Consider the following 27,361-nt stretch of genomic DNA (forward strand, 5'->3'; position numbering starts at 1 on the left):
TTTCATACATTCCCTTCTCCAGAATAAGTTTATGTCACTTATTTCCTATGTTTTCTAACCCTCTCATATATTGCGGCGCTCATTTTAAATCCACATTCAGCGGCGACGATAACGCGCAATTCAAACGCAACATCAAAATTCAAGTAGGCTTGGATTGTTTTCGTCCTTTAAGGACGCAAATATTCCAAATTTGCAAAATCTGAAACATTTGGTGATTTTTATCATCCTGCAACGGTATATCGACATTTTCAGATAATCGCATTTCGTGCATTTTTCATGCAAAGCACAATACACTGACGTGGAAAAGTTTGGGTTAACCCCCTGAAAAACATACATAATTGTTTTGTCCATATCTCTGTGTGTACACGTCTAATTAAAACTCTCTATGGCGCATTCGAGATAGGCAATGCTTCGTAGGTACTTTGACAAAAACTTTTTTTGAAAGTGAATGAAAAAACCGAAGTTAGGTATTCTACTAAACAGCTCGAAGATTTATTATCATTTTTTTTTAAATTTTGCTCACTAAATTTTTGCTTAAAGCTTTTCAAAAAACACACTTAAAACACTTTTCCAAAAAAATAAAAAGCAATTTTTGCTCATACCGAAGCATTCTTCGTGCAAAATTATCACTGTTATTTACTGTAAAAGCAGTGAAAAACTGTTCATAGCAATTGTTTGGGGTTTCAAAGTTTAGTTGATTGCTGATAATTGAATGATTAATTCTTGATTTTTGAATAATAATTGCTACGAAAAGGATAAATTGATCCAATACATGTGAATCAGTCATAGCCTTCATTTTTGTAGAATCCTAAAAACGATTTACGTAAAATCCTGAGCAGGATTCGAATGGAAATTTTGCAGAGTTATTGTGAATTTTCGGTTAGGATTCTCACACAATATGAACTTAAATATTGTAGTAAAAATTCTTTGAGAATCCTGCCCAAAATTGTGTGAGAATGTTGGGCAAGATTCTCACAGAATCTTTACTAGGATATTTCACAGAATCCTAGACAAGATTACCATCGGAGCATGAATTCCACAGGGTAGGGTGAGTTTCAGACGAAATTTTGAGCAGGACTTTAGTAAATTCTGTACAGTATTCTCACAGATTCCAGAAAACGCTTCAAAGTTGTTCTACGTCGGGATTAACATAGCATAGGCGAATCAAAATTACTCTTTGGCGGGATTCTCACAAAATCCGGCGCACAATTCTCGCAGAACACCGAGCAGAATTAGTAACAGAAACCTTAGTAGGATTCTTATAAAACCCTTCTCGCAGCATTCACGATTAGCTTTTTAAAAGTTTTTGAATACGATTATTGTAGATTTTTGCGGATCTCTGAACATTTTTTACTAACTGACTTTGGTTCTATGTTACGAAATTGTTTGAATGGCTTATTCATGAATAAAAAAAAACACCGCGCGACATTGTTTTTGAAATTTGGCCCGGGTTCCAAGAAGGTTGGACCCGCCTGCTCTAAACATAAATCTGAATAGGCATAAGTAATCAGTAAAATTTGGGCAAATGTAAAAGCTCCAACACAATATATATATATGTACGCGGCGGCCATGCCAAAAGTGTCTAGCTATTTTCGCTGCGGTTCTTGAATTCTCTAGATACAAACATCTTGCCATCTTGACTTTCGTACCTACGGGTTTGAATGCTGACGCGCATCCTTTCACAACCCAATGTGTCGCTTGTTGTTTCTGGGCATATCAATGGATTTAAATACAAAACACGACCATTGACAGGTAAAAGGTGTTCTCATCTTCATCAAAGTGGGGGTGAATTACGGCTTTATGAACCCTTATATTAATCTACGCGACAAATAGATATTCTTGCAGATATTTCAATACCCTAAAACTGTTGAGAACAATTTGACATTATACGTCTTTCATACGGCGTACTTCCTATTAATCATGCTCCAATTATATCGCTTTCAATATGTGCGATCGTTTCGGTAAGTGATGCATAATTCCTAATACATGTGAAATTTCGCGTTAAATGCTTACTATACCTACGCCTTAAATAATCCATGCAAGTTTTAGGGAGCATCTTTCACCTTCAACATCGGAAGACAGAGGTTGTAGAACGAGCTGTCCACAAATTCATCCACTTTCTGCCACTTTACATAGCTCTTCGTGTAGAGTTCTTCTTTCGTTTTGATTTTGCCCACGAAATGAGGATCGATGACCAGCAGGTACGTATCCTGATCGTCACTCACGTGGATTCCAGCGATGCCCTTCGATGCTGCGTCCATGTCTCCTCCCATCATGATCAGTCCACCGTATTGCTCGAAATACTCCTTCAGCGTATCGCTATGTTTGGTAATGCTATCTTTCTTCGATATGTGGATAACCTTACACGAAACGTCGAACAAGGTATCAATCACGTAGATGGCCTCCAGGGTACCGATCCACTCACGAGAGCCGAAAAACCGCTCCGGTTTGTCCTTTATCTCGACCAACGTTTGCTGAATGGTTGGAATGTTCGGCACCTCCTTGTCTACGCCTTTATTCTGGATGATCCAAGAGCAAATTGACTGCAGCGTTCGGTATCCGCAGCCCCAACCCTAGAAAAGAGATGTAACAAAGAAATGTGATTAGGGGTCGTCCATAAATGACGTAGCTTTTTAGGGGGGAGGGGGGTCTTCACGAATTAGTGACGAAGTGTGACGAGGGGGAGGGAGGGGTCCTAGCTAGTGGACGTAGCATTTTGAATCAAGTCCGTAAAAAGGAAGGCGCTGAAAAAAATTGCATACAATTATTTTTCATGAAACTTCTTTTATTTTACTTATAAACTTGGGTTATAAAATTATGATTAAGCTTCAAAACATCCATATGACAAGATTGTAAAAATATCTATGAAACTTTAGATTTTCTTGATAAATGCAATCAAACAGATGTTTTGAAGCTTTAAATAATTATGTGAATATTATATTATATTCGCGTCTAAATTAATAAATTTATAAATAAACAAAATAAGTTTAATGAATTGAAGAAAAATCAATGCTCTAACTACTTGGAGTACATTTTTTTGCCATTTGTTGACATGACATAAAGTAAGCCGTTTTAGTTTTATCCATATTTTCTGTTGGGGCTTTATTTCTTCAAGAAAATAAAATATGCTCTTCTTGGCAAATATTACCTTTAAAGCAAGATATTTATTTCGTGAATTATGCCTTCAATGTTGCAGGAGATTTCCACCCAATCAACTCATCATTTGTTTTGATATATCAATGCTCTTGATGGAATAGCCTGAATATTAATGAGGATAATAGATTCGAGTGTTAACAAAATTGCGCTATCATTAAATTTTGTTAATAACTCGGAAATTTGAAGAATTTTTATTATTTAACGGTTTCATTATAGGTTGTGTAAGATTATTTCAGTATGGAAACGATAATGAAAATCAACTGAAATATTAAGAGAGATTATTGTATTAGTTTAATAATCGCTAAAATTGCCTAAACATTCCAAATATTTCAAGTGTAATCATTTATGTATCAGGCCACTGTTTGATAAAATGATTTGAAATTGGATAATATTAACGATGATTCATTTCAAATTAATATATTTTCTTGATCATCTTCATTGAAATCTATTTCCTAACAACGAATAATTTAAAAAAACAATCCTCTAATGAGCAATTCTCGCTGAAACCAGGCCGCCATCGGCACCCATCGTTAGAATTCCAATTTTATGTCACTGATCGCTAGCTTTCGATAAAACTTAAGGGTGGTCCTTTTTGTTTTCTCAAATTGGTGGACCCCTCGTACGCCAGCTAGCTAAACAGTTTGCAAAAAAGCCCATTTTTTGATAAATCTTGGGTATTTCTTCACGTGATATGTCTCATATTTCCCTTGGAACACATACCAAACTTAATGGCATCGTATAGAGAAAGGATATAGCTTTCATTTGAAGTTAAAAAAAATCCGGCGGCCATTTTGAATTTGGCCGCCATCTTGAATTTTGTTAGAAAAATCGTTTTTTCACCATTAGCGCACCGCTCGTTTTGAATTCTGAGATCACCATCAGAAAGCTGAGGAAAAATTGCGTAAGATAGGCTACAGAAACTAGGTGTGCAATGATATTTACCCTATGAAATGAACGATTTTCTAAAACATGTTCCACGTTTTTGACGTATATGGCGAGTGCAATCAATGCAAACATCATTTTTTGTACAACAAAGATACAAGTTTTCAATAGTTGGTGTATTTTTCGAGTCAGATGAAGAATAGGAGTATTATTTAGAGTGATAAAATCTGGCGGCCATCTTGGATTTTGACGCCATCTTGATTTTGACTAGTAGAATGAATTTTTCACCTTGATAGCACTCAGCATGTCGAATTTAAAGGTTACCAATAAAAACAAGGTTACGTATACTCTTCTTCTTATTATTCTTCATTTTCCTGACGTTACGTCCCTAGTGGAACCGAGCCTGATACTCAGCTTTATTAGTTATAAATACAGGTTATTAAATAGGAATTTTCTTTTATAATACGATTTTTAATAACAGAATATTTCTTCGACATATCTTTGAATTCAGTTATTATGAATAAATAAATTTAATGAATAAAAACCGTCCAAAAACATTGATTGAAATAAACAATTTTTTTTTACCATATGCTTTTTTGTCATCGAATGAAGTTTATAAATTGTGCGTTGGGACATTAGTATGTTTTGTGGTAATATCTGTAGTTTTAACGTAAAACATTTCCAAAATGCATTAATTTAGACTGGAAATTAAATTTTTAAGCAAAAAAAATCCTTGATTTTCTGAATCATAAAGTATTATTTTTACTAACACCCAACATGCATGTGAAAAATAGCGAAATTGAAAGGTGAGAAGCAGGCTTTGTTCTAATGTGGACGTAATGCCGAAACTCAGGTGAATCATTTTGAGTTTGGAAAATCTGGTGGCCATCTTGGATTTCGATGCCATCTTAGTTTTTAGCAGTAGAATGATTTTTTACCATCTCAGCGCTCTTCATGTTTAATTAATTATAGATCTCCGTTAAAAAACAAACAGATTCTTTATTTCTTATCTTATTTTAGCTGTTCAACAGATTGTTCATTTCTATCAATGGTTTTATACCAAATAAATGAAAGAATTAATGCTATTTTTCAACTCGCAGATATGCAGAACAATCATTCAGGTGGCAAATAAGCGTTAAAAAATTCTACTTGTTAATTTATTTTTGAAGCTTAGGGGCTGGCTCTATTCCAGTAGGGACGTAACGTCAGGAAAAAGAAGAACAAGAAGAATAGTAAGTGTAACGGTGGCATTAAAATTCAACATGTTGAGTGTTATCAAGGTGAAAACTCATTCTACTACTTAAAACCAAGATGGCGTCAAAATCCAAGATGGCCGCCAGATTTTTTCACTCAAAATAATACTCCTATTCTTCATCTGACTCGCAAAATACATCAACTATTGAAAACTTGTATCTTTGTTGTACCAAAAATGATGTTTGCATTGATTGCACTCGCCATATACGTCAAAATCGTGGAACATGTTTTAGAAAATCGTTCATTTCATAGGGTAAATACCATTGCACACCTAGTTTCTGTAGCCTATCTTACGCAATTTTTTCTCAGCTTTCTGATGGTAATCTCAGAATTCAAAACGAGCGGTGCGCTAATGGTGAAAAAACGATTTTTCTAACAAAATTCAAGATGGCGGCCAAATTCAAAATGGCCGCCGGATTTTTTTTAACTTCAAATGAAAGCTATATCCTTTCTCTATACGATGCCATTAAGTTTGGTATGTGTTCCAAGGGAAATATGAGACATATCACGTGAAGAAATACCCAAGATTTATCAAAAAATGGGCTTTTTTACAAACTGTTTAGCTAGCTGGCGTACGAGGGGTCCACCAATTTGAGAAAACAAAAAGGACCACCCTTAAGTTTTATCGAAAGCTTGCGATCAGAGACATAAAATTGGAATTCTAACGATGGGTGCCGATGGCGGCCTGGTTTCAGCGAGAATTGCTCAATATAACGAAATTTTTGTTCAATATATTATAAAATATATTGGACCCTAACTCGACAGTAACGAGCTTCATCAATTCAATCAATTTTTTTCACATTTTTTATAGTAAACTTGTTATTTTATAGTAAGAACAGCAATAGTAATATAATTTAGTCTATAAGAAACTGGAAACCAAAACCAAGGAAAATGTTTATTTAAAACTTTTTCAAATTACTTTTGAGCGCTACTGTATATCAAACTGTTAGAATAGATTATCCTTTCATTTCAGTCAGTAATAAATATCAAACTTTGTATTGAACTTCTCAATTCCAATTTTTTGTTTCAACCCAGTCACTAAGGAAAATAAAAAAGGGGGGGGGGGGGGGGGGGGTGCTCGATATGCTACGTATTTTCCAGGGGGAAGTACCAGCATTTGTGACGAAATGCTAAGAGGGGGGAGGGGGTGTAAAAAATCAGCGAAAAAATGCTACGTCATTTATGGACGGCCCCTTAGGAAAATTCAAGAACTACAGGGGATAGGCAAAATGATTGAGATAGGCAAAATTTTGCCCAGTTTCAAATGATCATAACTTTATGAAAAAAAATGCCCAAGTTCCAGTCTCTGTATCTCTGCTTCTGGTAGTCCGAATTGGTTGAAATTTGAATGAGGAACTACTAATAATTGTAGTGAGTTCATTAATTCCATTTTCCAAAGAATTTCAGAGGATTGTTCAAAGAGAAAAGTAAGTGGGCCCTATGTGCGTTTTGGAATGCTCAAAAATAAAGGTATTTTCGCGATTTCTAGACTGATTTTTTGTCGCGGTATCAGCTAAGTTCATCACTTCCATACACGTGGTATGTACAACAAGTAGGATATGCAAATATGGCTTGTATCCACTAATTGATGAGTCGATACAAATTAGACATTCCTTCTTAAAGTAGGCGCCTATCTATACATACTATTACATATGTCATTTGTTGATCTGATTTTCCCACCATCCATAGCCGGTTTCCCATCAGTCATCAATTCCAGTAGCTCGGCATCGCTATAGAACGAGTAACAGTCTGGCGAACACTTGCTATCGTGCGTGCAAAGACCGACAACGACGCGGAGGAGACATATCAATCCAATTGGTCACGATCATTTGAATTACATGTGCGCGGAATTTCACGGCTTTTGTGATGCACGCCGACTAGCGCGAATAATTCCATCGGCATGAGTTGCTAATTTGTGCTCTAGCAAACACCAGTAGAGTATAATGCATTGCCAGCTGGTTGCAGTTTCAATCTGGTCGGGTAGGGCTTTGTCTCGTCGGTGTGTGGCCACTTGTCGTTAATTGCTGGCGATCACGCAGAATTGTTTCATTCCCATTTCATTTTCTTTGTTTGGGTCGATTGTCCACTGTACCCGCAAATCAATGTGTGTGGTTTCGATTACAGATTATCCCTTCCGGAGAAGACCGACTTCAACACGATCGAAGGCATTGAATTAGTAGTTGGAAGATTGTGTTTTGTATCATATGTAATAAATTGTACGGCAGAACCAGATTGCACGACAGTCCAATTAGATGATATATCTACAATTAGAGAACTTATTCGGTTTAAATGTCTCAAGATGTGATTCATTCAAATAAGTAATTTTTATGCATTCCTAGATGATTAGTTATCAATGTAGGTATACTTCAGTTTGCGGCCCTCTAGTAATAATACTGGAGCCAACAATTAAGTTATCAATAAAGTTATTAAGCCAAATGGGGGATTCCAATTCACGATCAAAGTTGTTGTCATGAAACAGTTGCTACCATCTATGTTGGTATAGATCAAGCTACATTCGATCCAGTGAGGTCGCAGTAGTGTACTAAAATCAAATACGATATTTTCGTATAAAATTGATCCTTTTTCGGGTTTAAGAGATAAACTCGCCTAAGGCTAAAAGCCCCTATAATAAAAAAAAATCAAATCAATCAATCTTTTTCGGGTTTTTTTACGATATTATACACGTACCAATTATTTAAACTATCTGAATACTAAAGTAGGGTAGGTGTACCAGTTATGGCCATAGTGGTTCCCCATTTCGCCATACGTAATAACTTGATTTTTTTTTCACATTTTGAAAAGTTTTGAGTGTTTTAGGAGTAAGATAAAGAATGTAATTTGATGTTAAAATATTCAAAAATATTAAAAATGTGAAACCTATGGAAATTTCACACATGGCCAAAACCTCGTAGAAGATCACTAATCGTCAATGGCATTTCCCATTAGTATCCCTACATTGCACATTCAAGGGTCTGATTGTGCTCATAACCCACCCTCAGTTTCTTATCATCTCACCAGCTTGAAATTATATTTTTTTTTTCCCCTCATCTGTAGAGCCTTTTAACCACTGCTTCTATTATTTAGGAATATTGTGGTATGACCCATATTTTATTTGATGCTCATCAAATATCCTTTCACAATTGAGATGTGATAGACATTGGTTGATGTGTCACACTGTCCCAACTGGGCACAACTCGTTTTATAAAGTCTATTACCCTATTAGGACTACCTTGCCAAATTTCCAAGGGCTCTAATAACCCTTTTCCAAATGTTAACGTTCTTTGATTAAGCAATGCTCCGCAGTTGCAGAGTAAATGCTCAGCAGTTTCGTCTTCAGCTTGACAAGAACGACACTCAGAGGATTGTATTTTTCCTATATTTTTAAGATGATACCTACTTGGGCAGTGACCGGTCATCAGGCCAGTTATTACCCTAAGATTTCCTTTATTAAGATTCAGTATAGCCCGGGCTTTAGCTAGACTGGGTTTTATGAATCTTTTCGCTTGCTTGGATGTATCCGTGGCGTTCCAATTGGATTCTACCATGGACATTTCCCAATTTTTCAGTTTCATCCTGAGAGTGCACTCAGGAATACCACAGAACGGTTCAGGGCCGACAAAGCTCGAAGCTGCACCCTGTCTTGCTAGATTGTCGGCGATTTCATTCCCCTCAATTCCACAATGGCCGGGCACCCAGTACAATGTAACTTCGTTCCTACTGGCCAATTGCTTCAAAGAAAGAATGCATTCCCACATTAACTTTGATCTACATGTGAATGCCTTTAGAGCATTCAAAGCTGCTTGACTGTCTGAGAAAATACAGATCTTTGCAAACCTATAGTTTCTTTTGAGACAAACATTTGTACAGTCAATGATGGCTTGTATTTCAGCTTGGAACACGGTGGGACTGCGCCCCATAGCGATTACCTTGCTGATACCAGGACCGAAAACTCCAGCTCCGGTATTGTCGACCCGTCGGTATAAAACACAATAGAACCTGCACGTAAACTTGGCCCACCAGAATCCCAAGTATAGCGGCTTGGTTTAACCACTTTAACACTTCAGTCGTCGCGCTGTTGTATTTTGTACAACACTTAAGAAAAAACCTCGCTTCTCGTTTACAACAGCAGCGTAGTGGTTCTAACGGTAATAAATCGCGCGACGACTGGAAGGTTAAAGGGAACATCATAGTTGGTCTTAGTTGTCATCCAATCTTCTATTGTTTTGTTATCTGAATTCAAATTGAATTCCTTGATGATTTTCATGTGACCAATCAAATCACCATCTAGTATTTTATTATAACGAATAAACTGCAAGGCATTTTTTGCAGCTTGCAGTTTAATGAATTGATGCAAAGGCAGTATATTAAGAAGGGCATCCAAGGCAACCGATGGTGTACTTTTCATTGCCCCTGTCATTGATATACAAGCAAGTCTCTGCAACTTAGCCAGCTTCTTCTGAGCGGTTACCTCATTTGTCTTGGGCCACCATACCAGTGAAGCATAACTAATTTTTGGTCGGACTATTGCTGAATAAATCCAGTTTACCATATTAGGTCGCAGTCCCCAAGTTTTTCCTAGGGCTTTATTGCAGACCATAGGGCATTAGTACCCTTACTTATGACCTTGCTCAGATGAGAGTTCCAGTTCAATTTCTTATCCAAAGTAACACCAAGGTGTTTAACTTCTTCCGAAAATTGAATTTGAACTCCATTCAAAGAAGGCTGTATAAGCTTTACCTTTTTCCTTCTGGCAAAAGGCACGATAGTAGTTTTTGAAGGGTTTACGTTTAACCCCTCTTTCCTACACCATTTGAGAGTAATGTTTAACGCAGTTTGCAACCGATCGGAAATCGTGTTATCAAACTTTCCACGAACTAAGATGGCCACATCGTCGGCATATCCTATTACCTCAAAACCTTGATCTATTAAATTTCTAAGGAGTTCGTCTACTACAAGAGACCACAGTAAGGGCGATAACACTCCTCCTTGAGGACATCCCTTCGTAGATCTTATAGATATTTGCGCACCTCCTAGATCAGCAGAAATTGTGCGACCCTTGAGCATGGTCATAACCCATTCGATAACACTTTTATCCAAGCCCCTTGCTTCCATGGCTGAACTCATAGAGCTATAGGATGCATTATCGAATGCTCCTTCAATATCGAGAAAAGCAACCACGGCTATTTCTTTGGCTTCAAGAGATTTCTCGATTTTATTTACCAGCGACTGCAGCGCCGTAATGGTAGATTTACCTGATTGATACGCAAATTGGTATTTACAAAGAGGCATTTCTATTAAACTTGTTGACTTGATGAAGTCATCAATTATTTTTTCCATTGTCTTTAAAAGAACAGAGGAAAGGCTTATAGGTCTAAAGGCTTTGGGAGTTGTTTTATCCTTTCTTCCAGCTTTTGGAATGAAGACAACTCGAACCTTTTGCCACGCTTTTGGAATATATGAAAGCGCAACACTTGCTTTGAATATTTCGGTTAAGAGCGGACAAAGCGTCTCTTTTCCTTGTTGCAGTAAGGCTGGGAAAATATCATCTTTCCCGGCAGATTTGAAAGGCTGAAAAGAACTCAATGCCCATTCGACCCTCGAAGGCGTGAAGATTTCACAAGCTTTCTGATAGGCATTTATCGACCATACATGTCTTGCCTCATCTGAGACCTGTTCTTCATCCGAATATGGGATCGATTCAGGGAAATGAGTTCTCATCATTACTTCCAGTGTTTCAGAAGAGTCAACAGTATAACTGCCGTCTACTTTTTTAAGGCAACCTAGACCATTTGAATGGTCTTTTGAAAGGACTTTGTGCAGCCTTGCAGCTGCAGGAGCGTTGTTGATGGTTTCACATACCCGTCTCCAGTCCTTACGTTTGGCGTGCCTTAGTTCTCTGTTGTATTCTGTTAGGGCTTTTTTGTATTCAACCCAATCTAAAGTGATCTTTGCTCTATTGAACAACCGCCTGGATTTCTTCCTCAATCCTGCCAGCTTGTCATTCCACCAAGGCACATCCCTGTTAGATGACCTTTGTTGAATAGGACAGCTAGCATGATAAGATGAGACCATTTGGTCAATGATCCCATCAGAGGCATTTTCCAGTTGTGAAACAGTCGTGAACTGTTCACCGTTATACGAATTCTTATTCGTTAAATGAAAACGATAGAGATCCCAATTGGTTTTCTTCGGGTTTCTATAGCTTTCTGTTATTTCTGATCCAGCTTTAAAATCGAACCGGATTTGTTTATGATCTGACAATGATTCTTCATCAGAAACATGCCAGTTCACAATCTTCTCCGATAACAAGTCGCTACAGATCGTGAGATCAAGAACCTCTTGTCGGATAGAGTTTACAAAAGTAGGAGAATCACCTCTATTACATATGTCTATGTTGTTAGACGACATGTAGTTTAAAAGATCTTCTCCTCTTTTATTAATATCGGTGCTGCTCCAAATTGTATGATGGGCATTTGCATCGCACCCTATTATAAATTGGGCATTAATTTTCTTACAGTAGTTGACAAAATGAACGACAGAGCATGGAGGCACATCTTCAACATCTCCAGGAAAGTAAGCAGAAGCAATACATACCTCCGTTTTCCCACGGATAGTTGGCACCTCAACTTTGATCGCAACAATGTCTCTACGGATAAATTCTGTGATTGGGACAAATTTTGTGTGTGTGTGTGTGTGTGTGTTTTTTTTTTTTTTTTTTTTTTTTTTTTTAGTTTTAGAAGGTGGTAAATTACATTTACGAACTAACCCAGCGTTTCACGTTCGATATGGAGGCTAGTCATATCGAATTCGTCCATCGTGCGCCAGAGTGTCGGACTCCTTTATACCGACTAAAGTCCACCTTCGCCCACGAGCCATTCCCCCCGGAACTGCCTCTTGGCATTACTTCATGGGGGAGGCTATTGTGCTAAGCACTGCACTGCTCCTTGCTTCTTACGCTCCTGTACTTCCCTTGCTCTCTTCGTACTGCTGGCATTGCGCCAGGGCCATGTTTCTACTACCGCTTCTGTCATTGCTACGCTTCGTTGCTCTGCTGCGACGTGTTTGGGGCTGACATCTCGCCAGAGCCCTGCGCAACTGTTGCGCCTGCTGTTAATCCGCCGATTCTCGAGTTCTCCAGGTTGGACCAGTTGGATGCCGAGGTCGGTCCAGCGATTCCGGTTGGAGGGTAGCTTCCGGTTCACTGGCGCCCCGACGACCCAAAACTGGTGGTTGTCACGATCGCTACTCGGCATAGTCCCCGACGGTGGAGCTAGCCTACTCCAGCGGAGAGTTCCCGACGTAGGAATGTCTCCCGAAACCGATAACGTTACGCGTTTGTTCCCGCATCACTGCTGCTGACCGGTGAAGTGCCGAGGTCGATCCAGCGATTCCGGTTGGAGGATGGCTTCCGGTTCACTGGTGCCCCGACGACTTAAGCCGGTGACTCGCTACGGACTACTCAGAATAGTCCCCGACGGTGGATCTATCCTACTCCGACGAAGATTTCCCCGACGGCGGAAGATCTCCCGAACCGATGCTTTCCGGGCTGATGCCGAGGTCGGTTCTGCGATTCCGGTGGAGGGAAACTTCCGGTTCACAGGCGCCCCGACGACCATTTGCCGGTGCAACTACGCGTTCTACTCAGTTAGTCCCCGACGGTGTACTTAACCTACTCCGAAGCTGACCGGGCTGATGCCGAGGTCGGTCCTGCGATTCCGGTGGTGGGAAACTTCCGGTTCACAGGCGCCCCGACTACCATTTGCCGGAGCTGTTTCGCGATCTACTCGGCTAGTCCCCGGCGGAAGGACATAGCCTACTCCGACGCGATGTTGGTCGGCAAGTGCCGAGGTCGGTCCTGCAATTCCGGTTGGAGGATGACTTCCGGTTTGCAGGCGCCTTGACGACTTATTACCGATATTACGCTACGCCCGCTCTACTCGGTCTAGTCCCCGGCGGAGGATCTAGCCTACTCCGGTCGCGCCCGTTGGTCTCCTTCATATGCTCTCTTCAACAGGCTGAGTTGTCAAGCGCCAAGGTCGGTCCGACGATTCCGGCTGCCCCAACGATTCAGAGCCATGTGCTGTCCGCTGTGTAGAGTGCCGCTGCTCCTCTCGCCATCTTCGTTGTAAAAGAGACATCATCTGAACGATAGTTCTGTTTACCGCGTCCCATTTCTCTTCGTCGGCACACATTCGTTGGACGATATTGTGCACATTAACGTCATTGCCGACGACGGATGTCATCTCGGCTCGCTCATGCTCGAAGCGTGGACATTCGAAGACCACGTGCTCAGGGGTTTCGTCAACATCGCCGCACCCGGTGCATAACGGCGATCTTGCGTGTCCAAACCTATTGAGGTATTTCTTGAAACAGCCATGGCCAGACAAAAACTGCGACAAGTGGAAATTCACTTCTCCGTGTTTTCTGTTTACCCACGTCGACAGGCACGGAATTAGACGGTGGGTCCATCTACCGTTCTCAGCGCTATCCCATTGCTGTTGCCATTTCCTCATGGTTTCATCCCGGGCTCTTTTCCGAATTCCCCGCGTGCGTCGGTCCCTGTAGCACTCGCTGTCCTCTTCGAGTTGAAGGCTTATAGGGATCAATCCTGCAATCACACAGACTGCCTCCGATGCTATCGTACGATACGCGCTCGCCACACGCATGGCCATCAGTCTGAACGTACTGTTCAGCCGGGAGCGGTTCCTCTTCGTCTGCAGTGCTGTCACCCACACGGGGCCAGCGTATCTGAGTACCGACGTCGACACGCTCGCCAGTAGTCGCTTCTTGCTGCTGCTGATCGCTGAGTTGTTGGGCATGATCCGGGATAGAGCTGATATCACCTTCACGGCCCTCTCACATGCATAATCGACATGGCTGTTGAAGCTCAGCCGATCATCGATCATCACTCCCAGGTGTCTGACTTCCCGCTTTGAGTCGATGGTACACTGTCCAACCGAGATTCTCGCCTTCTGCACTGCCTTTCGGTTGCTTATCATCACAACTTCGGTTTTGTGATGGGCTAACACAAGCTTCTTCCCTCGCATCCATTCTTCCACGGCGTCTACTGCTTCGGTAGCAAGTATCTCTACTTCCTCTAGTGATTCGCCGATGACTACGAGCACCACGTCATCCGCGAAGCCGACGATCTTCACACCCCGGGGGAAGCTCAGCTTCAACACTCCATCATACATAGCGTTCCAGAGAGTCGGGCCAAGAATAGAACCCTGTGGGACGCCCGCTGTGACTGTCGTGCACCTTTTCCCAGCGTCTGTTTCGTAGATCAGTGTACGATTTTGAAAGTAGCTCCTCTGTGTGTGTGTGTGTGTGTGTGTGTGTGTGTGTGTGTGTGTGTGTAATCCAACTAACACCCACTGTCCGGCAGTGATATTATGGAAAAAATCTTTCTGCAATGCTAAGCGTTTATGCTTTGCAGAAAGCTTTAGTCCAGGAGTTAGAAGGTGATAGCTCTATTGCAGATCTCTGTGACCCATTTCAGAATGGCTGGAGAGACACGTCCATTCAGAAGTCACTGTCACTAACAATAAGCCCCGCATGTATGCATTACCGTTATCAAATGGATAATGATAATGCAAACACACTTCCAGTTCAAAAGATGTTGTCTTTAGAACCGGCGCGTATTGAGTTTGTTTTGCAAGCATAATACTCAGAACAATTTCACCGAAAACCATCTAAGGCGGCGTTGCCATCACCATGGAAACCTTCGACCCAACCTTTGGCTGTAGGGTTGGCCTTTCCTCCCCCTTCACGTCGCGCATCCGTTCATCGCTACACCATGCCAATATTTTTCACAGTTTCGTATTGCAAGATATTTTTCATTTGATCTTATGTTTACGCACATTAATTCCTAAATCACTATTTAATGTACGTTCTTTATTGGTACCATTGCACAGAGCACTAATTGTAACGTTCAATTTCCGGGGCGTTCGGCGTCTCACTTTCACATTCCCGGACACACGAAAGTCACACTTTTCTTCCAATCATTGGCCACTCAAAGATCAATCATCTGATTAAATTCCTCACCGGCAAAATAAAAAACAAAAATGAATCAGCTGAAAATTCGCGCAATATGCACTGCAATTCACACAATCTCGCATCTCACATTCACATGCACTCTGTCCAATTTCTAATGCTCTTATCATCACATCACACAATCAACACTTTTCTTCCATATTTTTGCCGGGTGGCATAGCACCATCAGCCATTTGAAACGTTTTCGAAATTTTCTTAACGTATATACTATTTGGTGGTTGGACTTATAATCCTGTGATTGGGACAAATTTTGTGTCCCTATTTACAAGAATAGCCGTCCGTGGTTTGGACTGAGTTTCGTCGTACAAAACTCTACAACTGCTCGAAGGGCAACCAAGTACCCTTCCATTATTTACCCAGGGCTCTTGAATTAGTCCCACATTGATATTTTCCTTGGTGAACCTTCTGCTGAGCACTGCTGTTGCGCCCTTTGCATGATGAAGGTTCACCTGGATAATTTTGATTCGATTCATATTACATTAACATGCTCCCACTCGTATCAAGCCTCTGATTTGAGGCTAAATATGAGTAGCCGATTATTTCGGAGAAGTACAAGGTCAACTGCGCCATTGCTCCGGGTAGCACAGTAAGGGCATAATACTGTGGAGGATGCCCTGGTACTCCACAGGCATCGTTCACGGTTAGGTTTCTTTTGACCCCCCTAACCATTCATTCCTAGGCACGGTATGCTTTTAGCCGCATGACACCATGAATTAGGGGCCACCTGTATGATGGACTTATACCACCGGAACCACCGGAACCACCGGAAATTATATTTGCCTGGAGTATAAATGATTTCAATGAATAATAACCGTACTATGCAGTAGCTTGAATATAATCTCTAGATCATGACATATGTAACCAACTCAACTCTGCCATTAACTCCGCACATGAATATAATCGTAAGGTCGAATCCGAAGTCAAATCATGTCCTAAAAACTTTTTTAATTATGTAAACACAAAATTAAAAAGTAGCAATTTCCCTTCACGAATGCATTTTGACGGAAACGTAGGTGAAAACTCTTCCGATATCTGCAACCTCTTTGCAGATTTCTTCCAAGAAGTGTATACCACCTACTCCGAAGAAGACCGTGACCGCAATTTCTTTTCTTTTTTCCCAGAAATTTCTAATAATATATCTATTGAAAAACTATCACAACAAGAAATCTTATCGGCACTAAAAAACCTGGACGCAACTAAGGGAGCAGGACCGGATGGCATTGCACCCGTGTTCTTCAAAAATCTCTCAGAAGAACTTACCCTTCCCTTAGAACGCCTTTTCAACATGTCTCTAAATAATGGAAAATTCCCAGTAGCTTGGAAATCCTCATATTTGGTGCCTGTTTTCAAATCAGGTACAAAATCTGACATACGGAACTATCGCGGAATTGCCATTATCTCATGTATTCCCAAACTCTTTGAATCTCTCGTAAACGACAAAATTTTCCAGCAAGTAAAACACCAAATTACTTGTATGCAGCATGGCTTTTTTAAAGGCCGCTCAACATCTTCCAATCTGCTAGAATTTGTATCTTTTATTCTCAACGCAATGGACAATGGCAAGCACGTAGAAGCCCTCTACACTGACTTCAGTAAGGCATTTGACCGAATCGACATACCATTATTAATCTTCAAATTGCAAAAAATAGGAATGGAGCCGAGACTCTTGAGTTGGATCCAGTCATATCTATCACATAGGAAACAAATTGTGCGCTTTCAAAATAAATTATCAGCACCCATTTCTGTAACCTCTGGAGTACCCCAAGGTTCTCATTTAGGCCCACTTCTTATTATTTTGTATGTAAACGACATTTCCTTTTTACTTAGAAAAATAAAATTTCTTATATATGCAGACGACATGAAGCTCTTCATGGAAGTAAGTAATTCTAGCGAAGCAGAAGAATTCCAGAATGACATTAACTTATTCTTCACTTGGTGCCAAAAAAGTTTACTTCAGCTCAATATCAAAAAATGTAATTCAATAGCATTTAGTCGAAAATATGTAACACCACCAATTGAAGTATTTTTAGGAAATCAAGTAGTGCAGAAGTGTAAAATTGTAAGGGATTTGGGCGTAATCCTAGACTCTAAACTCACTTTTGTAGAACATTATAATTCCATAATAAACAAAGCAAACAGCATGCTTGGCTTCATTAAGAGGTTCAGCAACAATTTTCAAGACCCATATACTATTAAACTATTGTATACTACATATGTAAGACCAATTTTGGAATACTGTCACCTAGTATGGAACCCGTATCATGTCGTACACGAAGAACGCATAGAATCAGTACAGAAGCAATTCCTTTTATACGCCCTTCGGAAATTGAATTGGACTGTACTGCCACTTCCGTCGTATGAAGCACGCTGCATGCTCATCAACTTGGAAACACTTAAGCAACGCCGGGAATTCGCAATGATTCTCTTTATAAACAACATTATTTCGAACCGTGTAGACTCTGCTGCACTTCTTTCTCAACTAAACTTCTACACACCCTCTCGGCATTTAAGAACAAGAAAATTATTTTCAGAAAAATCATGCAGAACGCATTATGCTCAAAACGGTCCAATAAACCGTATGATGCGTCAGTATAATGTACATTGCGAATTCATTGGCATTACTATGTCCAAAGAGCAGCTTAAAACACAGCTAAAGAACAATAGAAGTAATCCATAGCATGTAAGAAAGTATTGTAATTATTGTATGTAGTCTACCTATGCTTGACGAAATAAATAAATAAATAAAATAAATAAATAAATAAATAAATAAATAAATAAATCTGATTATTGTAATGAAAACTTTGCCATTGTTTTGAAGTTCATGCAACCTCTAATCAACACTACAAAATACAGCAATCAAATATCTAAAATCATCGTTCATCATCATCGCAAAAATTGTTAAAATCATTGTAAAAAGAATCACAATAATACAGGTATGTTTCGTTTTTATCAACACGATCGGTAATTTTCAGTTGACAAAAACGGAACCGTGACAAAAACGGAATAGTTTTTTTAGGCAAAATATTTTTCAAATTTTGAAAAGAAATTTGCAGTTTTGTCAGGATAATACACATTTTCATCATATAAATGCACAGTATTGATGTTTAGGAGTTGTGAGGAGCATTTAGATTGTTCATTCTTATAGGATCGTAATGAAAGTTGATTGCAGATTCCTACAATCAATCTATTATATCCTATAGGATTTTGTAATAAATCTCAAATAGTTTTAGTTTTCTTGGTTAGAATTTCAATAAATGTTATATGAATTATTAAAACGATAATCACATAAATGTTCTTTCCACCATGTTTGTAAAAATAACTACAAACTTTCTTGGGTCAAACTGATCCTCGGTTTTTATATTTTTCAAGAAAGATTGTACAAGAAACAACTTCTTTTTCTACTGTTCTTCTTCTTCTTCTTTGTGACATTACTTCCCAACTAAGAAAGATCCTTCTTCTCAGCTTAGTGTTTTTGTAAACACTTTCGCAGTTATCAATTGAGAGCTTTTTTGCCAAGGTATATTTTTTGCGTTACGTCACGAAAGTTTTGCAAACGGTTTCCTATACTTTGCTTTGCCAAAATCATAGTTTTTCGTTAAGTAAAAATAATGTTAAATACTAGTGGTCCCGTTAAACTTCGTTGTGCCATCAAGTAGGCTGCTGAAATATGAAATACAAAACGACAGATTGGTTTTCAATTGTTTTTCCAGTTATTCCAGAGAATTTTCCAAATCGCATCCTTCACTCAAACACGTCGGAACACTTGACCAATGCAACAGTGAAATAATCGTATAAGTCTATTAGCCCGTTCTTAAGCCATTTCGTGACACACAAACACAATTTTATTTTTATTTATATACACAAAACTGTACAAACTCTAGAACAACCATCACCAAATTAGTACTTTTTTGTAAAAAACTCTTTTGAAAAGTTTTATGAATAAGCATACGGCTGTTGGTATAAGACTCCAAATTAGGGATTGTTCAAATATTACGTAACGCAACAGGGGGAGGGAGGGGGTCTTAACTAGTGTTATGGTCCATACAAAAAAATAAAATGTTCTATACAAAAGCTGTTACGTGGGGGAGGGAGGGGGTCCAAAAGTGGCAAATTTTGCGTTACGTAATATTTGAATGAACCCTTAACCTTTTAGTCTCCATGTGAGGAAGGGGTTCATGTCTGCTCAAAAATCAGGATCCCAGCAAATTTGGGATGGCAACGTGCATGACGTGGGAACGTCCAGTATCAAATGTTTCCTAAATTGTCAGCCCTTTACCCTCTTCCTCAATGCCAACTTGTTATATGGAGATTCAAAAATTATCCATAGATTGCTAAGTTTGGCTCCTTGGAACAGGATCAAATCAATGGCTGCTTGCTATAATTTGTGCTATGCTATCGAGTTTGAGAGATGGAAGATAATGTTCAAAATATGACGGGGTCGACAGTCTTATAAAAAATAAAATAAACTCGATCATGTATCTTGCCATTGCCCAAACATTCATGAGTTCATTCCTATTTTTTCTCATTAATTTTCTCCAAAACTGTCTTTCATAATTAATGGACTAGGGGCCGTCCATCAAATTTACATAAAAAATTCGTTGATGCCATGTTATACAATCGAAGCTTGTTATAACGACAACACAAATGACCGTCGTAATAGGGAAAAGTCCTCTGTAACGACTTAACCATTAAAATATTAACTGTTAAACCATTAAAATATTTTTCAAGAAATCAAAAAAAGTGGCTATAGAGAGCTTTTGTCGCTATAAAAGATGTCGTTATAACGAGCTTCCACTGTATAAGAAAAAGAAGAGGTCTCTTCAACTCTCTTAATTACGTATTAAACTAATCACATTTTCCAGTTTCTGCTAGGACGTGGCCAAAGCAACTCTCGATTGTTGGAGGATGGGTCAATCTTGTCCAAGTGACCATGCTAAGATTGATCCAATCTCCAATTGATTAGTGGATAAGGAGTCAAACTTTATTGAATCGTATATGACTTGACACCTACCATTTATCGTGGGTGCTCAACATTAACATAATGTCGAAAATTCAACTCTAAGGCTATTGAAAATCATTTAAATTGCTTAAAAACATGTATTTAGTTTATATTCAAAACATTTTGAAAATTAAAAAATAATCCAGTTTTGTGTGTTGATAAAAACGGAATAATTTGTTGACGAAATCGGAACGTGACAAAATCGGAGCGTGACAAAATCGGAACGTGATAAAAACGGAACATACCTGTATCAGAATTTAAAAGCGAATAATACAGCTTTACTTGTTTGCATTTCTTTTATTATATGAGCAAGAAATGCACAAAAAGCAACTGTGTTTTACAGCTTGAAGTTATTTGAGAGCATTTTGACATGAGCAAGCATGCAAAGTATCAAATATCCAATGACAAACGTACCAGTTTAGTAACGCTCACCAATGGCAGACAACCAAGGCAGAGACCTGTTTTGAAGCACATAAGAAAGATGATCATCGTCGTTGGCAAACGATCTTCAGCCCAACAATTTGAACAAATAAATGGGTTTGTAGTGCTAATTCAATTCCCAATCCTAATTTGCCTTCAAATCGTTTAGAATACATATCAATAAGGTTTGATTGAAACCTACGACCTAAACGGTTTACTTTCGTCTAAATGCTATATATCCGGCGTTTGCTCTAAACATTGCCTCTACGATCGCTTAAAATACTATAAGCACTCAAATATGCCTTCTCGATATTGCGGCGCTCATTTTAAATCCACACCCAGCGGCGGCGGTAACGCGCAGAAGGTATGCGCGCAATTCAAACGCAACGTCAAAATTTAAGTAGGCTTGGATTTTTTCGTTCTTCATGGACGCAAATGTTTCAAATTTGCTAAATCTGAAACATTTGGTAATTTTTATTATCACTGCGACGGTATATCGACATTTTCAGATAATCGCATTACGTGGATTTATCTTGCAGAGCACAATATCTTGCTAATATGCAAACGACGCACATTCCCCCGATTTCAGCTGAGCACGATTCGTGAGCTGTGATACTTTGGAAATTGATTGTTTCTTCTATTCTTAAACGTTCAATTTCAATGCACAACACTTTCTCTCTCTTGGCCAAACCGAGACGAGATCGATGCGGCGGCATTGGAACTGACTGACGCTCTGTGCTGCCGGAATGACGTGTGCCTACAAGTGGTTCTCAACTACTATCGGATGGTGGTTCATCTTCTTCTTCTTCATTTTGGCATTAACGTCCCTACTGGGACAGAGCCTGCTTCTCAGCTTAGTGTTCTTATAAGCACTTCCACAGTTATTAACTGAGAGCTTTCTTTGCCAAAGTTGCCATTTTCGCATTCGTATATCGTGTGGCAGGTACGATGATACTTTATACCCAGGGAAGTCAAGGAAATTTCCATTACGAAAAGATCTTGGACCGACTGGGAATCGAACCCAGACACCTTCAGCATGGCTTTGCTTTGTACCCGAGGACTCTAATCACTCGGCTAAGGAAGGCCCCAATGGTGGTTCATATTTAAGGCGAAGTAGGCCGTCATTGAAATTTATACGCGTCGTTGATGATTGTTGCTAATTCATCTCACGATTTCAAATCAAAGAAAATCAGTTGGTTTTGCACTGACACAGCTGAAAAAGTATCAGCATACTTTATGCATGTTAGCGCGTACAGTGATACATTTTGAACTCAATATAAATTATCAAGAAAGGGTTTTATCACTTTGAAATGCAAGCTAAAAAGTCATCATTGTTGCCAAAACGAATGACGGGCTACTTAGCCTTAATGTCATTCAATGGCACCATTTATGTTCCGTTTAACCCTCTCTTTCCCATGGTAGCACAGGTGATCCACTGATTTTCAACGAACGCGGGCTAAATCGAATTGGTACGAGTAGCTCAATAATAATTGGAATAAATTTTTACGCTCATATGTCTTATCAAACATCAACATAAGTAACCTAAGGGTCAAACTATTGAAAAACAATCAATTTTTTAATTGTGCTTTTGAATAGTATAGCTTATTTGGAACAACTTTTGTTCAAGCACTTTTTTTAGAAACGCCCTTTTGATAGTTAAATTGTCAAACAAAGCTGTGGGAAAGAAAGGGTTAACTAACAATGCTATTTACTTTGTTACTAAATTCCCTACACGTTTCCTTTTTCGATGGTTTTTCTTTCCATTATAGAACGCCTTTCCTTGCGCCTGATATACAGGCAATCTGCTAACCAAACAAGCAAGCCTCTCTGCCATACAAATTATACCAGCCCTACACCTTCCAACATGAACTGGCGTAGACGCAGTGGTCTATCTACGATGGGAGCCAGTTTATTGCATAATCAATTTCTCCCCCACCCCCTCATTGGTCTTCATTGTGACGTAGTAGGTGCCATTGTTACCTAAAAATAGAAGATCACCAGCACTTATAAACTGAGGGTATCTGTTAGTCCCAAGCAGTCATCTGGTTGGTTCCTTGTGTAAGTGCAGCTGATCTGGCGATACTGGAGTAGCAGCCACGGGCGGCCAATCAAGCTTAAGCCCATGCTCAGCTCAAGCAATTTTGATTATTCCGGTATATCACGGAGTAGCAACTACGAATTGCATGGTCATCAATGCTTATGCTTATGTTTATGAAGAAGACTTAACAACAATATTCATAATATGTTCAATAGACTGGCCCTTAAACAAAAAAGTTGTAAAACTCAACGGGGCACCCCCTAGATATGAGCCTTAGGGTAAGAGAAACGCTCTCTCAAAATTTCAACTCAATTGCTCCACCAGCTGGCGCATTCGATTTGAAGTTTGTTTAGGATATTCGTCTCAAATATATTGAAAATTGATTTTATGTCACTGTTTCGTTCCGTATACTAATTGTTCACGTTCAAATAAGCCCAGAATGACAAATACACTACTTGATACCCTAATGAACATAATTGCAGAAGGTTGTATCTGGATTTAATCTCATTTTCATTACTCTTTCAGTTGTTGAAAGTTAGGCTTAGATCAGCACTCCCGTACAGTCACTTATATACATGCGACATGTGCCTCAGCTCGCCCAGCGTCATAGGTGGCTATGATGCGCTTAGTGGCTACCTCCAAGCTATGTTGAAGAAATACACGCAGTATTGCATGATATACTTCAGATGGTTAAAACACCAACTTTATTAATTTTGATCATGGTACAATCTTCTACAATATTCTTCGTTATTATATCAAGTAGTGTTTTTGACATTCTGGGTCCAATAGGCTCCTAAAGCCCTGTCCCGATTTTAGTGCCAAACGCTTAAGTTTAGACCAAAAACACATGCTTACTCAAATTTCCAATGATTTCCGTTGGTTTAAGTCCGAAAAACATTTTTTTATGTTAATTTAGATTTTGTCACACCCCTTGGCTTAAACTCAAATTTTGGGTGTATTTTGTTTTCCGTGTCCCTTCCGAAATGTCAGAAAGGAACAACCCCGGTGTTAAAAAGTTGAACCCCTGTGGCATTTTTGTCGACTAAGCGAACGTCAAACATGATCTCAAGTGTTAAGAGCCAGTTCGCGAGAGCCGCAACCCCTTCTTGTATTGATGTTCTTCGATCAGGCTGAAATTTTCAGGGATTGTTCTACTATTTAAAAGATGATGTTTTGCAAAATTTTAGATTTTTATATTAGGGGGAAGTGGGACAAAATGACCCCCAATGATTCCATGTCACTAAACATGCAAAATCACAAAAACTGATATAACTATAGTAAAACTGCACGGATTACGTTGAAATTTGGCATAAATACTCTACGTTATATAAACTTTGGGATTGGCATGGTATATGAATTTTAAAAGTACTTCAAATCGAGAAAAACAAGTTTTTCATAAATAATTTAGTGATTTTCAAATCGATTTTTTTCTTACCAACCGAACTAGGTCAAAAAACTAAATATGACATTTTGTAGGGCAACTCATGGGCTTTCATTTGAGGTGTAATCCAGATATGCCGTTTCAAAAATTTTCGAAAAATTTTTTTTTCCGGGGTAGTGTTTGAACTTGAGCCATTTTGCGAGTACCGCTACCGCCTTGTATAGAGAGGTTGTATTGATGTTCTCCGATCGAGCTGAAATTTACAGGAGTTGTTTTCCTATACAAAAGAAGATATTCCGCAAAATTTCAGATTTTTATATTAGGGAGAAGTGGTACAAAATAATCATCAATGATTTAATATATAAAAACATACAAAATCAATTAAAGTGCTATAATAGCGATAGTAAAGATGCACGAATTTGCATGACATTTGGCATGTTTACTTAACGTTATATGAACTTCAAAATAAACATGGTATTTGGATTAGAAAAATGTTTCGAATTGATAAATAGATTTTTATTTTATTTTTTTTTTATAAAATTAGTTTTTTTTTTCAAATTGACTTATATTTTTGTCAACCGAACTAGGTCAAAAAACTATATATGAAATTTTGTAGGGAAACTCAGGAGCTTTCATTCGCGGTGTATTGTAGTGAATCAAAATTCGGACGGTGCCAATATCCAATATAAAATGCTAAATTGACAACATTTATACAACTATATTGAATGAAAAAATAGCTGTTTTTGTAGTTATTACGACGTATTGGCCTTTCGGAGGGCTGTTCAACAAACTCATCAATCTCCCCAATGAGATCAGCTCAAAGGTATAAATTTATTGGTTAGAGATAATAGTATAGCATATTTTTATTACTTACATTTGGTCTCTTACTAGGCAAACAAAATCAATTTTTTAAATTTAATATAGGGTAATTCAGGGCGCTATTTGTAATAATTCAATTTTAATAAGCATATAGTAATAATATATAAATTATAATTCACTTAATAAACGATTTTGCATTCACATCGATCAATCAACAATGAGAAGGTATTTTTTTCAATTCTCATTCCCCCACTTGACATTTCCCCCACTCATTCACATGGATGGTATCTATGCGTTCGAGGGGTGCTTAGATGGAGGTAATCGTCGCAGCAGTAGTGATTGTAACATAATAATACACAAAGTTATAGTTTAAAAGTTTAGTGACACCACATTGAAAAAATATGCTGTAAATATAGTGAGGCTGTCCGGAATTGGAGCCCAATGTTTTTGAATCCGGACATTGTATTGGAATTGTATGTTTCGATGCCGTAAGTACACAATTTTCAAATAAAACTGGAATAATAATTTGAACATCATCAACACATGAGTAATATGTAATAAGAACAATACTGTGCGTCGTTCATTGAACCAATCAGTGATGATTGCAGTTTAAACCACCAACATGTCTGTCCAAACAACTAAATCACAAACATTGCTTACACAATATGTGTTCATTACTATTCAAAACGAAACCCATTTGGCAGAACTACACTTTTTATAAGGGAAAAGTGGGTCAAAATGACCCCCAATATTTTTGTGTCGGAAAACACACAAAATCATAAGAAAACTGCTGTAACGTTTAAACGGATTGTTCTGAAAAATATGTTTTTTTTTTTTGTAAAAACACACAATTTTCCGTGGAAATATGCAATTTTTAACTATCTTCGTCTCTCTTTTACTCTTTCGAGAAATTTGCAAACATCAAGGCTAGTAAAAGTCAAAATTCCATTCAAGATATAAACAGTACAGTGTCTCATAGCAGCCATATGTGCAGTCAGTCTAAACTAAGCTAAACTCAATTATTTACAAATTGATCTCTAGCAAACATACCATCATACACACATACATAATCAAACCCATCAAACATTATCCAAATTAAAAAAAATGCGGTAGTTGATTCCCATCCAAACAGCGTGAGAAGAAACACTGAACCGCCGAAGCTGCTAACGAAAACATTGGTGCAATGACTCATTGTTATCCACATCATCACTTTTGCAAAAAAGTGACATTTCTTTCAGATATGGCAGCGGCAGCACGGAATGATATAATCGGTATTACAACTACCGACAAGAGGCCTCCATTCGCTACTTATACCGCACGGATTTTGATTCACCACGGTACACCGCAGTTGAAAGCCCTTGAGTTGTCCTACAAAACTTCAACCTAGTTCGGTTGACCAAAAATAAGTCGATTTGAAAAAATAAGATTAATTTTATAAAATAACAGGTTGATCTCGATTTGAAACATTTTTTTATCCAAAATGATCATTTTAAAGTTTATATAACGTAAAGTAAACATGCCAAATTTCATACAAATTCGTGCATTTTTACTATCGCTATTTCTTGGGCGTGACGTCCCAACTGGGACAAAACCTGCTTCTCAGCTTAGTGTTCTCATGAGCACTTCCACAGTTATCAACTGAAAGCTTTCTATGCCAATTGACCATTTTTGCATGTGTATATCGTGTGGCAGGTACGAAGATACTCTATGCACTGGGATGTCGAGAAAATTTCAAACCCGAAAAGATCCTCGACCGGTGGGATTCGAACCCACGACCCTCAGCTTGGTCTTGCTGAATAGCTGCGCGTTTACCGCTACGGCTATCTGGGTCCCTACTATCGCTATTATAGCAATTTAATTAATTTTGTATTTTTTTATATATTAAATCATTAGTGGCTATTTTGTACCACTTCTCCCTTATATAAAAATCTGAAATTTTGCGAAATGTCTTCTTTTATATAGGAAAACAACACCTGTAAATTTCAGCTCGATCGGAGAACATCAATACAACCTGTCTAGACAAGGCGGTTACGGTACTCGCAAAATGGCTCAAGTTCAAACACTACCCCGGAAAAAATTTTTTTTTCGAAAAATTTGGAAACGGCATATCTGGATTACACCTCAAATGAAAGCCCATGAGTTACCCTACAAAACGTCATATTTAGTTTTTTGACCTAGTTCGGTTGGTAAGAAAAAAATCGATTTGAAAATCACTAAATTTTTTATGAAAAACTCATTTTTTTCGATTTGAAGTACTTTCAAAATCCATATACCATGCCAATCTCAAAGTTTATATAACGTAGAGTATTCGTGCCAAATTTCAACATAATCCGTGCACTTTTACTATAGTTATATCAGT

At 38.6% G+C, this 27,361-nt stretch overlaps 1 protein-coding gene across 3 annotated transcripts in view; it reads right to left on the minus strand.

Annotated features, from left to right (window-relative positions):
* Positions 1–1,333: 1,333 nt before the first annotated feature.
* LOC5575622 (probable Ufm1-specific protease 1) overlaps positions 1,334–27,361 on the minus strand; it is a 39,370-nt gene continuing 13,342 nt past the window's right edge. For all 3 annotated transcript variants that reach the window (XM_021844005.1, XM_001662060.2, XM_021844006.1), the window contains one exon: positions 1,334–2,573. In XM_021844005.1, coding sequence (XP_021699697.1) covers positions 2,046–2,573 — 528 coding nt within the window. In that variant the 3' untranslated portion in view covers positions 1,334–2,045. The remainder of the gene's footprint in view (positions 2,574–27,361) is intronic.

This window comes from Aedes aegypti, chromosome 2 (assembly GCF_002204515.2).
Source record: "Aedes aegypti strain LVP_AGWG chromosome 2, AaegL5.0 Primary Assembly, whole genome shotgun sequence".
Classification (NCBI taxonomy): Eukaryota; Metazoa; Arthropoda; class Insecta; order Diptera; family Culicidae; genus Aedes; species Aedes aegypti.